Source organism: Zophobas morio, unplaced genomic scaffold (assembly GCF_036711695.1).
Source record: "Zophobas morio isolate AGI-343-1 ecotype UQ-CSIRO unplaced genomic scaffold, CSIRO_AGI_Zmor_V1 ptg000004l, whole genome shotgun sequence".
NCBI lineage: Eukaryota > Metazoa > Arthropoda > Insecta > Coleoptera > Tenebrionidae > Zophobas > Zophobas morio.
In genome coordinates this window covers 8,726,894-8,742,574 of record NW_026972109.1, presented here as the reverse complement: position 1 = coordinate 8,742,574, position 15,681 = coordinate 8,726,894, and the positions used below count along the sequence as shown (strand labels likewise).

At 35.6% G+C, this 15,681-nt stretch overlaps 1 protein-coding gene across 6 annotated transcripts in view; it reads left to right on the top strand.

Moving 5' to 3' along the window:
* The window catches only part of LOC135140454 (uncharacterized), an 87,307-nt gene that overhangs the window by 67,834 nt on the left and 3,792 nt on the right, over window positions 1-15,681 (top strand). For 3 of the 6 annotated variants that reach the window (XM_064071014.1, XM_064071023.1, XM_064071005.1), the window contains exons 5-7: window positions 2-174; window positions 476-697; window positions 8,935-9,000. In XM_064071014.1, the coding sequence (XP_063927084.1) occupies window positions 2-174; window positions 476-697; window positions 8,935-9,000 (461 nt within the window). The remainder of the gene's footprint in view (window position 1; window positions 175-475; window positions 698-8,934; window positions 9,001-15,681) is intronic. The other 3 variants (XM_064071041.1, XM_064071031.1, XM_064071050.1) reach the window with 3 other exon arrangements.

Sequence of the window (15,681 nt, the reverse complement as noted above, 5' to 3'; positions counted from 1 at the left end):
GGGAAAAAGACACATGGTGGACTGTGCGTAGAGCTTATGTGTGTTCCAGAGCCACCGCGGTCGTCCCCCCAACAGGACCCCATGGCGACGCTTCCGTCGGACTCCCCGGCGACGAGGGATGATTCAGAGTCCGACGACCTACCAGATTACACTTATCCCCAAACGAGTTCCACTGTACGTGATTAGATTAATCCGTTGCGTGGCGACGACTTTTGATGTCGATCACGAACTCGGAACGTGCTTTTTTTAAAAGACCGTCGCAAAATCGCGCAATCCTACCTGCTGCGCCAATCCCCGAACATAAAAGACCCCTTAGAGACGTCGCTATTAATTATTTGGGTTCAAAACTAAATTATTTTCAAATTTTATTGTCATGCAGTATTAATTAGATTTATCCTTCCTGCTGCGCCAATTTGAAACGGCACATTCCGAGTCCCGCCGCCGGCGCTCTCTAATCGGCTTTGTTCGCCGCCAGGTGAGAGGTGTCGAAATAGGTATAGTCCTCTTGGTCCTCCTGGTCTGGGTGGCGGCGATAGCGCTGTTCTTCAACAGATGGGGCAAAATCCGCATGCTGCTTCCTTATCAGCCGGATTACAAGCAGGAGCAGCTCAAGGTGCCGGGGACGGCAGCCTGTGCGGCGGCGGTTGCCTCTGGCAACACCTGCACACATCACTCCGGCGATCACCTCTGCCAACAGGTGATTATTCGATACCATATGCACAAGTTGTGGATTTGCGGAGGGTTCGGATTGGAGTTTTCGATGGTGAATGTCGTTATCGGTTCAGATTACGCAAATTATAGGGAGAAGGGTCGTATTAAGTGCCTATCATTGGTTAAGTGATATATCTCTTCCGTTCGACCCGACCGGAAATCTATTTCTGTTTGCCAACCCTTATTTCAAGGGCCGGGAAAGTTGTGATTAGATTTGTCGGCATGACGAATCGAATTTAAATTTCTGGGGGTTTTGACGCGCTGCTTAAAAGATTAACTTCGACGGGGATGTTTGCATCTCACCGACGAATACAACTATTGAAAAACGTGCATAAAAAACGGAGTTTAATTACACATGAAGGGTCGCATCTCCTAAATAAATAATGAAACTCTTCTAAAAAAAAGTGTAAACCTCAAGAGTAAAAAATCAATACGACATTCTACCACCGAAAACCATCAATCTTCGAATTTCCTGCAAAGTGTTAACGTATTTAGGAAAAATCGCGTCTGTAAAGCATCTATTCATTAAAATTCGGAATGTATAAACAATGAGGGTATAAAAAAGCGAAAAATTAATTCGGTCGCGTTTGCCGTACTCTTTTACTGCGATCGATAGAAATTCTTACGAAATCCATAACTTCGGCATACGACATTCAACCCTACACACAATTTATACAGTCAATGGAAATTTTACCCGAGCATTGTTGTTGCTATGCGCCATTTGTGGTACCTCATGTAAATTGTCAATAACAAGGTGTGTGTTTCATTCCATACGATCTGTTTATGTTGTTACTGCGTCATGTTGCCACATGTCGTCATGAATTACGCAAACATGTTTATCGAGAATCATCGGAGTTTTGTGAAAATTAAACATCCACAACTTTACCACTTAATGAACTTCATGTAACAATTTCGTTTGAAAATACTAACGCACTTTTACTACATTATTAGGTTTTTGGCTGCATGTTTTATTAACAACACAAATTCGAAGTCTATAACGCCGTAATTAAATATTAATGGTTGCCTAATGCACTTAAGTGCATTATATTAGTACTTGCATTAATGCATTGACGAACAAAATTGAACGTTTATTGGTTGGCGTTTATTTTGAATTTATATATGCACCGGATTTTTTATCTCTCTTGCACTTTTCCATCTTCGTCATATAAGTTTTAAAATAAATAATAATTATAAAATTTTAACAATTTAACCGGTTTTTTAATCCTACATCCTGAATAAAATAGTAATTTCAGAAATGTCAGTCAAGCATTCCACGAATTCACATTTTCGATTAACATTCTATCAGGTGCGTCGAACAACTCTCAGTTCTTTCTTTTTATTCTTGGACATGTTTCTGAAGGTGTTGGTTTTTTTTCCAGCACAAGGAGTTTTAGGTTTCACGACATGCTATTTATTGCTTCTAGCGAAGCAGTAAGTTCTTAATGGTGTATTGATTTTTTAATAAATAAATGTGGAAAGTCCAGTGTTTCTTTACTGTTCGGAAAAATTACTACCGAAGTTTTTCGCGCAAAATTTATTCGAAAGCCAACTGCGCACCATAGTAGAAAATAGGCAAAAACGAACTGTATTTTTTCATTCATTCAGGATCATATTTCCGTTAGGGTGGCATAAAAAAAACTGTTGAAATTTGAAATATTCGGTTTAACCTTCATGTTCATGCAATTTTTTTAGTCATGAACATACATTAAAACAATGTGTCTATTATTAGGTTAATGGTTTACAAAATTTTAATGCTACATAAAAAATCTTGCAGTTGTGATGTTTTAACCACATGAAAACATAAAACGGTTTATTAGTATAAATTACTCGTCTAATTTTTATTATTTTCTATTTATCTGAAAGTCACCGATTTAGAGGTGTCTCTAAATTCTTGCTGCCAAAGAATAAAAATCAGAAGTGTGCTGCAATCAAACCGGTTATGAATAATATGCGATCAAAACTTAATTTGTTAGAGATACAAGTTTACAGGCTAACCACTTTTTTGAACATTCCTTTGTTGTGAAGCATTATAGTTACCTAATTTATTTTTCCATTCGGCATATTTTATCAATCAGCTACAAAAAAGTGTTCCGTAGTAAATAACCAACCTTTCAGTGTTTTTTCTTAAATAAGTGTAAAAAAAGCTCACCTTCATAATCTTTTTAAACTTTTGATCTGAAGTTGAAAATGCTTCTAAAAATCACTAGTTTTTTGTGACCATTTTTAAAAAGCTTAATATCGTATCACGTGGTGGCGCGTGATATGAAATTATAGTTTTTATATATATTTATTTCAACTTGCCTTTCAACTTGATGTCTAAATAATATTGTAAAAAAACGGAAATCATAAATATTTTAACAGCACGAGACGCTAGGAAACATTTGGGTGTTTTTTTCTAATGAATATTCAAACAGTTTATTTGCAAAACTAGTTACAAAATATTAATTTTATTTGACATGTACTTCCAGTCATTTGGAATGCAGTTAATTAAGTTTTTGCTGTTTACAACAAATATTCTATTTCCAAATTCAGCAAAATTGCAGTCAGCAAATAGTTTAACAAAAATGACGTGAATAATAATAATATTTCCAAATGATTAAACAACTTCTGAAATTAAATTAAACTACCTATTGGTCAAAAAAATCATTATAACATGAATGTTCGCATAAAGTTTATTGAATTTTTAGAAGTCCAATAATGTTTAGAATAATTATTAATTAAATGCGAAATTAATCAAATGAATTGTATTTATTATATATTTCCGCACAAAAATTTACCATTTGGGACATGTTTTGTCTTTATTTTTCTACGAGAAATTGCCATGTCAAACATGTTCTTAAGTAATTAATCATGTTGTTCACAGAAAACGATGTGTATTAAGTAAAAAAAGAAAGCCAAAGATTAAACCCGCTCCGATCTCAATTATAATCAATTTTTCATTCGTTCTCAGATCGAAAGGCGGAGCGTAATTGCAAAATCCATATTTCCCCACAAAAATTTACCATTATAAACATATTTTAAGTTTCTTCGTTTCTTCTTGTGAAAAGAAAACTACGTATACTAAGAAAAAGGGAACAAAATATAAGCCCCGCCCACCCGCCCTGTCTCAATTGTGATGATTTTTTTTAATTCGTCGTGAACCGAGAGGCGGAGTTTAATTGCAAAATCTGTATTTTTACTCAAGAAATTGCCATGTGAAATATGTTCTTAAGTAATCGTGTTGTTACAAGAAAACTACATGTATTAAGTAAAAAAAAAACAAATATTAAGCCCCACTTATCCCCGCCCCAATCTCAATTCTGATCAATTTTTCATTCGTTGTCAGTTCGAAAGGGGGAACGTAATTGCAAAATCCATGTTTCCCTAGAGAAATTTACCATTTTGAACATATTTTAAGTTTCTTGTTGAGAAAACAAGACTACCTATGTTTAGAAAACAAAAGGGCAGAAGATAAGCCCCGCCCACCCTCCCTATCTCTATTGCAACGATTTTTTTTTTATTCGTTGTGAGCCTGGGGGTTGAGCTTAATTGCAAAACCCTTATTTTTCAACAAGAAATTGCCATGTGAAACATTCTTAAGTAATCGTATTGTATTGAGTAAAAAAAAACAAAGATTAAGCCTCACCTATCCCCGCCCCAATCACAATTCTGATCAATTTTTCATTCGTTGTCAGATCTAAAGGCGGAGCTTAATTGAAAAGTCCATATTTCCCTACAAAAATTTACCATTTTGAACATATTGTTACGATGATCGGTGATTTTAAAATCGACGTGGGTAAACTCAACAATATATTTCTTAATAACTCAAATTTACACGACTAATTTAAGCAGCGATTGTGTACAAAAATAATTCCGGAGCAACTTGACTGAATTCATTAAATGGACTCGACCCGCTGACTGAATAATCTCATTCCCGAAGGTGGCCTCTATTTAAACCCATATTCCCTTCTAGATGTTTCGCAATCGAGGTATTTCTGGAATACCAATCGCGACTACCGCTTCCAGGCTTTTCTTTAGCGAATGCCGCCCCGTCGCCAGCACCGACGATGAGTCACCCATCATCGCCATACATACTAGTACCCATAGGGGTCGTACCGGGGCGACCTATGGGTTTCTTTCATAACAATATTTTAAGTTTCTTGTTGTGAAAAGAAGACTACGTATATTTAGAAAAAATAAGGCAAAAGATAAGCCCCGCCCACCCTCCCTATCTCAATTGTAACGATTTTTTTATTCTTGAGGTTGAGGTTAATTGCAAAAACCTTACTTTTCTACAAGAAACTGCCATGCGAAACATGTTCTTAAGTAATCGTGTTGCTCAAAGAAAACTATATGTATTAAAAAAAAAGAAAGCCAAAAATGAAGCTCCACCTATACACGCTTTTTATCTCAGTTGTGACGAAGTTTTCATTCGTTTTCAGACCGAGGGGCGGAGCGTATTTGCAAAATCCATCTTTCCCCATAAAAATTTACAATTTTGAAAATATTTTCAGTTTCCTGTTAAGAACAAAGGGTAAATTATAAGCCCCGCCCACCCACCCTATCCTACTTGTGATGATTTTTTTTATTCGTCATGAACCGGGAGGCGGAGCTTAGTTGCAAAGTTCTTATTTTTCTACAAACATTGCCAGGTGAAACATGTTCTTAAGTAATCGTGTTGCTTAAATAAATCTCTACGTATTAAGTAAAAAATTAAGCCCCACCTATACTCGCTCCTATCTCAGTTGTGACGAATTTTTCATTCGTTGGCAGACAGAGGGGCGGAGCATAGTAAATCCATCTTTCCCCATAAAAATTTACAATTTTGAAAATATTTTCAGTTTCCTGTTGTGAAAAGAAGACTTCATATAGTAACAGAAAAGGGTAAATTGTAAACCCCGCCCACCCACCCTCTCCTAATTGTGATCATCTTTTTATTCGTCATGAACAGGGAGGTGAAGCGTAATTGCAAAATCCATATTTCCCTACAGAAGTTTACCATTTCGAACATATTTTAAGTTTCTTATTGTGAAAAGCAGGCTACGTACATTTAGAAAAAAAGGTAAAAGATAAGCCCTGCCCAACCTCCCTATCTCAATTGTAACGATTTTTTTTTATTCGTCGTGAGCCTGGGGGTTGAGCTTAATTGCAAAATCCTTCTCTTTCAACAAGAAATTGCCATGTGAAACATGTTCTTAAGTAATCGTGTTGCTCAAAAAAAAACTAGGATGTATTGAGTAAAAAAAAAAACAAAGATTAAGCCCCACCGATTCCCGCCCCAATCTCAATTTTGATCAATCTTTCATTCGTTGTCAGATCGATTTTTCAGGTTTTCGATTTTTCAATTTTTCTATTTTTTAAGGTTTCGAATTTTCGATTTCACTTTTCTGATTTTTTGTCTTCTCCATTTTCTAATTTCTCAGTTTTTTGGATATTTTAGTTTCGAGATTTTTCGATTTTTCCATTCTTCAGTTTTTCTTTCATTTTCCAATTTTTCGGAATTTCAGTTTTGGGATTTTTCAGGTTTTTGATTTTTCAATTTTTCTATTTTTTAAGGTTTCGATTCTCCGACCTCACTTTTCTGATTTTTCGATTTTCCAATTTCGCAGTTTTTGGATATTTCAGTTGTGGGATTTTTCAGTTTTTCTTTCATTTTTCAATTTTTCGAAATTTTGGTTCGGGTTTCTTCAATTTATTTTTCAATTTTTCGATTTTACAATTTTCCCTTCTATAAACTCAATTTTTCATTTCTTCAATTCTTCAATTTTTTAGGTTTTTGATTTTCCAATTTTTTAAAGTTTAATTTTTTGACCTCACATTTTTCACTTTCTGATTTCTTAATTTTTCAATTTTGCAATTTCTCAGTTTTTGGATATTTCAGTTTTGAGATTTTTCGGTTTTTCCATTCTTCAGTTTTTCTTTTTCATTTTCCAATTTTTCGAAATTTGAGTTTTAGGATTTTTCAGGTTTTTGATTTTTCAAATTTTCTATTTTTTACGGTTTCAGGTAATTGAAAAATCCATATTTCCCTACAGAAATTTACCATTTTGAACATTTTAAGTTTCTTGTTGTGAAAAGAAGTCTACGTATATTTAGAAAAAATCGCCAAAAGATAAGCCCCGCCCACCCTCCCTATCGCAATTGTAACGATTTTTTTTTATTCTTCGTGAGCCTGGGGATTGAGCTTAATTGCAAAATCCTTATTTTTCTACAAGAAATTACCATAGGAAATATGTTCTTAAGTAATCGTGTTCCTCCAAGAAAAATATATGTGTTGAGTAAAAAAAACAAAGATTAAGCCCCACCTATCCCCGCCCCAATCTCAATTTTGACCAATTTTTCATTGGTTGTCAGATCGAAAGGCGGAGCGTAATTGCAAAATCCATATTTCCCTACAGAAATGAGTAAACTCAACAATCTATTTCTTGGTAATTCAAATTTATACGACTAATTTAAGCAGCGATTGTGTACAAAAATAATTCCGGGGCAACTTGACTGAATTCACTGGACTCGAGCCACTGACTGAATAATCTCATTCCCGAAGGTGGCCTTTATTTAAACCCATAATCCATTCTAGATGTTTCGCAATCGAGGTCTTTCTGGAACACCCATCGCGACTTCCGCTTCCAGGCTTTTCTTTAGCGAAGGCCGCCTGGCCGCCATCGCCGACTATGACTCACCCATCATCGCCGTACATACTAGTACCTACAGGCGTCGTACCGGGGCGACGTATGGGTTTCTTTCGTAACAATATTTTAGTTTCTTGTTCTGAAAAGAAGACTACGTATATTAAAAAAAAAAGGCAAAAGATAAGCCCCGCCCACCCTACCTATCTGAATTGTAACGATTTTTTTTATTCTTCGTGAGCCTGAGAGTTGAGGTTAATTGCAAAAACCTTATTTTTCTACAAGAAATTGCCATGCGAAACATGTTCTTAAGTAATCGAGTTACTCAAAGAAAACTATACGTATTAAGTAAAAAAGAAAAGCCAAAAATTAAGCTCCACCTATACTCGCTCCTATCTCAGTTGTGACGAATTTTTTATTCGTTTTCAGACCGAAAGGCAAAATCCATATTTCCCCAAAAACATTTACAATTTTGAAAATATTTTCGGTTTCCTGTTAAGAACAAAGGGTAAATTATTATAAACCCCACCCACCCACCCAATCCTAATTGTGATGATTTTTTTATTCGTCATGAACCGGGAGGCGGAGCTTACTTGCAAAGTTCTTATTTTTCTACCAAAAAAGTTCTTATTTTTCTACCAAAAATGCTACATGAAACGTCTTCTTAAATAATCATGAAAGAGTTCATTCTAGATACTAATTAAATGCTAAATTAATTAAATGGGCTAATAAGATGCTGCTTGTTATCCACCAATTAACTTTTAATTTCCAAATTAATTCAATTCATTACCGCGTAAATAAAAAACAAGAATTACTATAGGATCGTTATATTATTTTTCAAGCGAAAATTATATCGGAAGCCAGAAGGGTTACTTTGTCCAGTTTCTTTTGCGCGTGAGAAATTATTTAATAACATAAATGGTACGAATGTGATAATGATAAGTTCAGTTTAAAAAATATAACTGGTCACTGAATAATGACTACGTGAAAAACACGAAAACACAGGTATGCTAGGTTCTATATTTTGTTTACTATTATTGTATGAACAAATTTTTAACTAACTGTGATTGAACAATTTTTCAATGCACCTTTTATTAAAACGCACTCTATTCACAGGCTTTACAGCAAAACACCAAAACTGCTTTTGCGCATTTAAGCACATCAAAATTGATAGAATGTTATTATTCAGTGATGAGAATGCAAAACTCCGTTTGCGTAATTTATTCATGTGGCAACTCGACGTGTATTAAGCCTAAATTAAACCGGAGCCAATTACCGCCATCAGTGCAAGAAGAAGAAAAACCAACGCCGGCTAATCTCTCGCCCGATTCGGCCAGTTTGTACCTGTGGAGCCATGGAAATGGGTTATCTAACCGATGTCGAATCAGACTGACTCGCCAATCCATCTACATTACGTAATTATCAAAACGAGCACATTCTTTTGATCGTGTGCTTACCGTGGTCCAACAACTTATCGTCTTGTATTGGATTTTTTCTTGTTTCATGTGTCGATTAAAAATCGATTGCACTTTAGCAATTATGACTGTCGACAATTCCACACGGACACATTTGACTCATTTTCACACTGACAATCTTTTTTGAGTTGTTGTTTTTACAGAGCGAAGAAACGGAGGAAGCCGAAATGGCTTCGCTTCCTTTTAACGACATCATTAACAATAACAGAGTAAGTGGAGTAGTTGCAGGGAATTGTGTGATGGCTTTACAACATGGCTTCTATACAATGCAATTGCTCGACATTTATAATTGCTAAGTTTGATTTATTACGTAGTGAGGGATTTTATGCTTTACTGACAACGAGTGGCGCTAAAGAGTCACAAAATGTTGATTCGCGGTTTTGTATATTTATGCTCTGTCGAACCAATTTGGAAAATGTTGATCCGGACCCGCACCTGTTCATTCTCTGGATTGATTTTTTTTTCGACGGCAAAACGGGGTTCATCGGGTTTCAGTAATTAGAACGCATAGCTTACGAGGCGACTTTTTCATAAAACTAATTATACTTCGCGTTGAAACGGGCGGAATTAAAACAGAGAGAAAGATGAAAAAATTCAAGCTGTGTGTACTGCGGGGGAGAACTAGCTTTTGCAAAAAAAAACAAATTGGGAAAGATCCAAAATAGGGTTTTCAGTTAATGTAAACGTCGACGTTTCAGGAAAAATATGAACTACAATTTGGGTTTAATGCATTTTTCAGCAAGCACTTGCCGTTTAATGAATTTTTGCAGCTTTAGGAGTCTTTGTAGTTGAAATATTATGCAGATCAATTTCCCCTTACTTAATTCATGCTTTTGCTTATAACACCTTTCATCCGTTCATTTATTTTAGGAACGTTTTTCAAGAATCACGTTTTATACTTTGACAGTGCTATAAATTTTATGCGGTCGCTTTTACTTCTAATGCAATAATCATGTCGTTTCAATTTTTTCTTTGTATGTTTCGTAATTTTCACGGTTTATTTCTACATTTTTTGTTTACGCGTGTTGACGTCTCTCTTCTATTTTTGTCTAACCAATATATTTATTCACCGAATTCTACATTTTTAGAATGAGCTAATTAATAATGTACCATATTTTTTGTAGTTTCAAAATTTTAAGTAAGTCTTTTTTATGAAAATGGGCAAACATTGCCAAGCAAAATCTGTAGTGTATTTGTTCAGTAGAAATATTTGGCACTGACTTTCTTTAAGCGAATTAGCGTCAAGTGTTCTTAAAAATTATGTTATTGCTGTAAATTTTGTAGATCTCAAGAACTTCGTGGTGTGGCTAATTTCATTCATACATCATTAAGTCAGTGGGGATCTTAATTTCGGGTAAATATTGTGAACAACTCGTGCTGGAAATTGCAGATGTAAAGTTCTTGAATTTTATTTCATTTTCTGTACCTACCGATCTAGTAGCTTCGAAATTTTACTATTTAGACTATTTTAGGCTTACTTTATTAAGTTGGGACTGTATCACTATTTCATTTTTTTTTTTACTACTTACGGAATAAATAAAACACAAATTCATTAGGTCCACGTACCTACGCATGTGGGCTTATTTAAGATTATGTACATATGGTTTCCTACAGGTTGAGGAAATTCCTATTTTTGGGTTAGTAATAAAAGCGGTTAAATATTTATCAGTCCAATCTTATATTAAAAGCTCTTTTATCTTTCGAAATAATTCCTCCATTTTTCCAATATGCAAACCAAATAGGTATAATGGAGCTAAAAAAATATCCTATGTCTATCTGTTTGTCCGCAGACAAATAATCTTCTAAACTACCGGAGCGATTGTTGTCAAATGTTGTATGCATATTAGGAATATCGTGTAGATGATAAAACACTAACCAAAATTTGTCTGGGGACCACTGGTAAATGACTGAAAAATATTAAGAATAATCACTGGAATGACGAGAGGGTGGGTGGGCGGGGCTATTGCTTGCTTATGAAAGATTTTGTACGAAAAAGTTAAACTTAGCCCCACCCACCCACCAGTTCTCTCTTTTTTTCATCAGAACTCAGAAATAGCTATAGCAAATAAGTAGTATAACAAAAGAATTATGATTAACGCTTTTTTTTAACAGCCCACATTAAAAGAACATATAATTGACCCCGCCCACCCACCCTATCTACATTTCAGTGATTTTTTTTCTCTAGTCCGAATCGAAGGTTGATCTCACTTGAAGAGAGATAAAATCATTAGAATGAGAACAGCGTGCGTGGGCGGAGCTAGTAACTGCTAAGATAAGATTAATTTTGGTAAATGACATACCCTCTAAGAAAATAGAGGGCGGGTGGGCGGGGTTAGTACTTGTTAAGACACGATTGATTTTGGTAAATGACATATCCTCTAAGAAACAACCAGGTGGGTGGGCGGGGCTAAAACTTGCTAAGATAAGACTGAACAATATTAAGAGTAGTCACTGGAACGAAGAAGGGGTGGGTGGGCGGGGCTACTGTTTGCTCTTAAAACTAGAACAAAGCAAAGTGTAGCACAAATTTTCTGGAAAACGGAATGAACCGTTCCTGATTTAATCAACAAAAAAATTGACTCATTCATTAATTTTTTTAAACCACCCGTTAAAGCAAATCTAAAAAATATGAATACAATGATAAATCACAAGGAGAAACTCATCAGTCATCATATTTTGCACATTTTGGGTAGAATTTATTGAGCAAAATTTTGAGATGATGTCATTAATTTTTTGGGAAGAATAAACAGATATATTTTGATTAACAATTTACCATGCTTACAATAACTTTAAAATGTCTGCAAGATTTCAAAGTATTCAGTTTTGCATTTCTTAATTTATTCAATAAAATAAATTGACTGATTTGTGCTTTTTTTGAGTCAACCTGTATAAGCAAATCCAAAAAATATGAATGAAATGATAAACCACAAGTTACATATTTTGGGCATTTTAGATAGGATTTATACAGCAAAACTTTGAAGTAAATATATTTTGATTAAAAATTTATTGTGCTTATTATAAGTTTAAAACATCTGCAAGATTTCAAAGCATTCGGTGTTGCAGATTCAAAATTGAATTACAAATTGTTGTTTTTTTATAATTTTGATTTTTTTTTTTCAAAAAATCGGACTTTTCGGGTAAAAACTCAACACGGAGTCATCAAATACATGTAGGACCATGTTATTTTATACATTTTCAAACCCATTTATTATGTACAATTTTGAAGTAAGATCTTCACATCACATTTTTGGTGGGGATGATTAGACAAATTTTGGTTAGCGTTTTACAATCTACATGATATTCCTAATATAAATACAAAATTTGACAACAATCGGCCCAGCACTTTCTGAGACGGACAGACGGACGGATAGACAGACAGACAGACGGAAACAGGAGATCTATTTCTTCGTACTCTAGGAGTCATGAAAGGTCGAGAAAACGTAAAAGTAGAGAGTTGGCCGACTGACTCGATTACAATACTTCCTTCGCTTACGCTCGAGAAGTAAAAATTCATGAATGAAGCGACATGTTTTATTGTCCATTCCATTTTCTTGAAAAGTTGAGGATACAGTATGCTATTATTATTAGTGTCCTGGTTAAACTGTTGATGACGTCATCAAAAAAAATTTATATGGAAAAACTCACTAGAAACATATGCATACAATCCTTGTTTACCTGCATTTTAAAAATCACGCATATATTAATTTAACTCATCATAAAAAAAAAATTAATTCTCAAAGTTAAATGTGATAATTTTTCGTAACTGTATTTGTTCGACTGTACTTTAGAGGCGAGGGAAATTCTGTCGAAATAACCTTCACCTTATCTCAGTTGTGATGATTTTTTTGTTCATCGTAGGCCAGGGGACGGAGCTTAATTGCAAAGTCCTTATTTTTTTACAAGAAATTACCATGTGAACCATTTTCTTAACCAATATTCATATTTTCCCCCAAAAATTTACCGTTTTGAACATGTTTTAAGTTTTGTGTTGCAAAACGTAAGCCCCGCCCACCCACCCTGTCTAAATTTTAATGATTTTTTTATTCACGGTGAACCGGAGGGCGGAGCTTAATTGCCAAATCCGTATTTTTTTACAAGAAATTACCATGTGAAACATGCTCTTCAGTAGTCGTGTTGTTCAAAGAAAACTGTATGTACTGGAGTAAAAAAAGAAGCCAAAAATTAAGCCCCCACCTATCCCCGCCCTAATCTCAATTTTGCAAAATTTTTCATTCGTTGTGAGATCGAAGGGCGGTACGTAATTGCAAAATCCATATTTCTCTACAGAAATTTACCATTTTGAACATATTTTAAGTTTCTTGTTGTGAAAAGAAGACTACGTATATTTAGAAAAAAAGGCAAAAAATAAGGCCCGCCCACCCTCCCTATCTCAATTGGAACGATTTTTTTTTATTCGTCGAGATACTGAGGGTGGACTTAATTGCAAAATCCTCATTTTTCCACAAGAAATTAGCATGTGAAACTTGTTCTTAAGTAATCGTGTTAAAAAAAAACTATATGTGTTAAGTAAAAAAGGAAGCCAAAGATTAAGCCCCACCTATACCCGCCCCAATCACAATTTTGAAGAATTTTTCATTCGTTGTCATATCGAAAAGCGGAGCGTAATTGTAAAACCCATATTTCCCTACAAAAATGTATCATTTTGAACATGTTTTAAATTTCTTGCTGTGAAAAGAAGACTACGTACACTACAAAAAAAATGGACAAAACATAAACCCCGCCCACCCGCCCTGTCTCAATTGTAACGATTTTTTTATTATTCGTCGTGAGCCGGAGGACGGAGATTAATTGCAAAGGTCTTACTTTTCCATAAGAAATTGCCATGTGAAATATGTTAGTAAGTAATCGGCTTGTTCAAAGAAAACTACTTGTGTTGAGACAAAAAGGAATCCAAAGATTAAGTCCCACCTATTCCCGCCCCAATCTCAATTTTGATGAATTTTTCATTCGTTGTCAGATCGAAGGGGGGAACGTAATTGCAAGATCCATATTTCCCTAAAGAAATTTACAAGTTTCATTATATTTTACCTTTCTTGTTGTGAAAAGAAGACTACGTATATTTAGAAAAAAAGGGCAAAAGGTAAGCCCCGCCCATTCTCCGGATCTCAATTGTAATAGTTTTTTTTTTATTCGTCTAGGGGTGGAGCTCGTTATTTTTCTACAAGAAATTTCTTCAACTATATTTATTAACTGAAAAAGGAAGTCAAATATTAAGCCCCACTTATACCCACCCAGATCTCAATTGTGATGAATTTTTCATTCGCTATCAAACCGAGGGGCGGAGCGTAATTCCAAATCCATAATTCCTTCCAGAATTTTACCACTTTGAACATGTTTTAAATGTCTTGTTGTGAAAAGAAGAATACGTATATTAACAAAAAAAAGAGCAAAGCATAATTTTTTCGAACCTGTATTTGTTCGACTGTACTTTAGAGGCGAGGGAAGTTCTGTCGCAATAACCTTCGACCAATTTTTATTAATCTCTAAAATTAAAAAGAAATCTAAACAACAAATTATCCATTTCATTCATCCTTTATTATTATCGAAAAAAAAAACAAATATTTTCAACCGACCATTATCGTAAAGGTACACTCAGTTAAAGCAGCAAAGAATTCATATCCGTTTCTTATACATTTCCAACATAATACCATTACTCACAGGTCGCTAACCACCGTTCCTCCTTTTCTCATAAAACTCGCCTCCCCAATTTAAAAAAGCAATATCCTCATCCAAAATAAAAATATAAAAGCGCAACTTTCATCAGGCACAAAATAACGCCCCAGTCGTACGACCTCCACCTCGCCTTTATGAGACCGTTATGCATCCCCCAATTACACAGTTTGAAATTTTTCTCTCATCTTATCTCTGTTCGCGTCCACTAATTCGATTCCGCCGGAACTTTTACATTTAACGAGAAAGAAAAACCCGCTCCAATAATTAAAACAGCTCTCTCGCAAGGTAAGTGAATGGTCGCGGCTGGTCCCATGGTATCCAGCGTGATTTTCATGCAGAATGTGTTGGTATAGGGGTGCTGCATGTGGGATCAGTGTTTCGGCTACCCAAGGCGAACGCGAGATTCGCGCGATTGTGGGTGCCAATTCGCACTCCTCCACCGGGCTGAAGGCACCTAGCAACTAGCCGAAACGTCGACGACTACCCCATGCGTAAGTCTGGCGATGGGACGCTCGCCCGGCGCCTCCACCATCGTTTACATCGGATTTCAGTACTTGGGCGGGAGTTGACGCATCATTGGCCAGCTAGAGCCCGCCCTACGCTCTTATTGGTCGAAATATAGTTAGCGACGTATGAGGCGCCAGGGGCGGGACTAGTTAGGTGCCGCCCTAAAGCCGCAATTTTTAGACCTAGCTATTGTTTCTTCTCAAACCAAAATTTAGAACATTTTTGAATCTCCATGAAGTCTAAATCCTCTTTTTCTAGCTTCAGATTGTAGCCCTTTTTAGAAAAAAGTTAATCTACTTAGATACATATTTTTTATTTTTTTGTTTGCAATGCTTAGATGAGAGTAGTGCTACCTGCTACCCCTTCTGGATCTAGATTGTGTGCAAATTTTTTAACTATGAAGTGCAACTGAATTGCTCGAAAATAGTTAAACCGGCCTATTTGATGCGTCGATTTCCCACTGCATGGTTAGTCCGCTGCTTCTCTCACTTCTAGTTTCCAGAAATGTACAGGGTGGTGGAGATGGCAAGTTAAGAATTGCAGCCCCCTGTACCACACGTTCGGAGGACCAATCACGGTCCGTCGTCATTGGTCCTTCTCAGCTTACTCAGCACCGCTTACAGACAACACAATTTTTAATTGACACATGTAGAAAAGGTCCGTTCATAGACGATGGGGCGTCCTCGCTT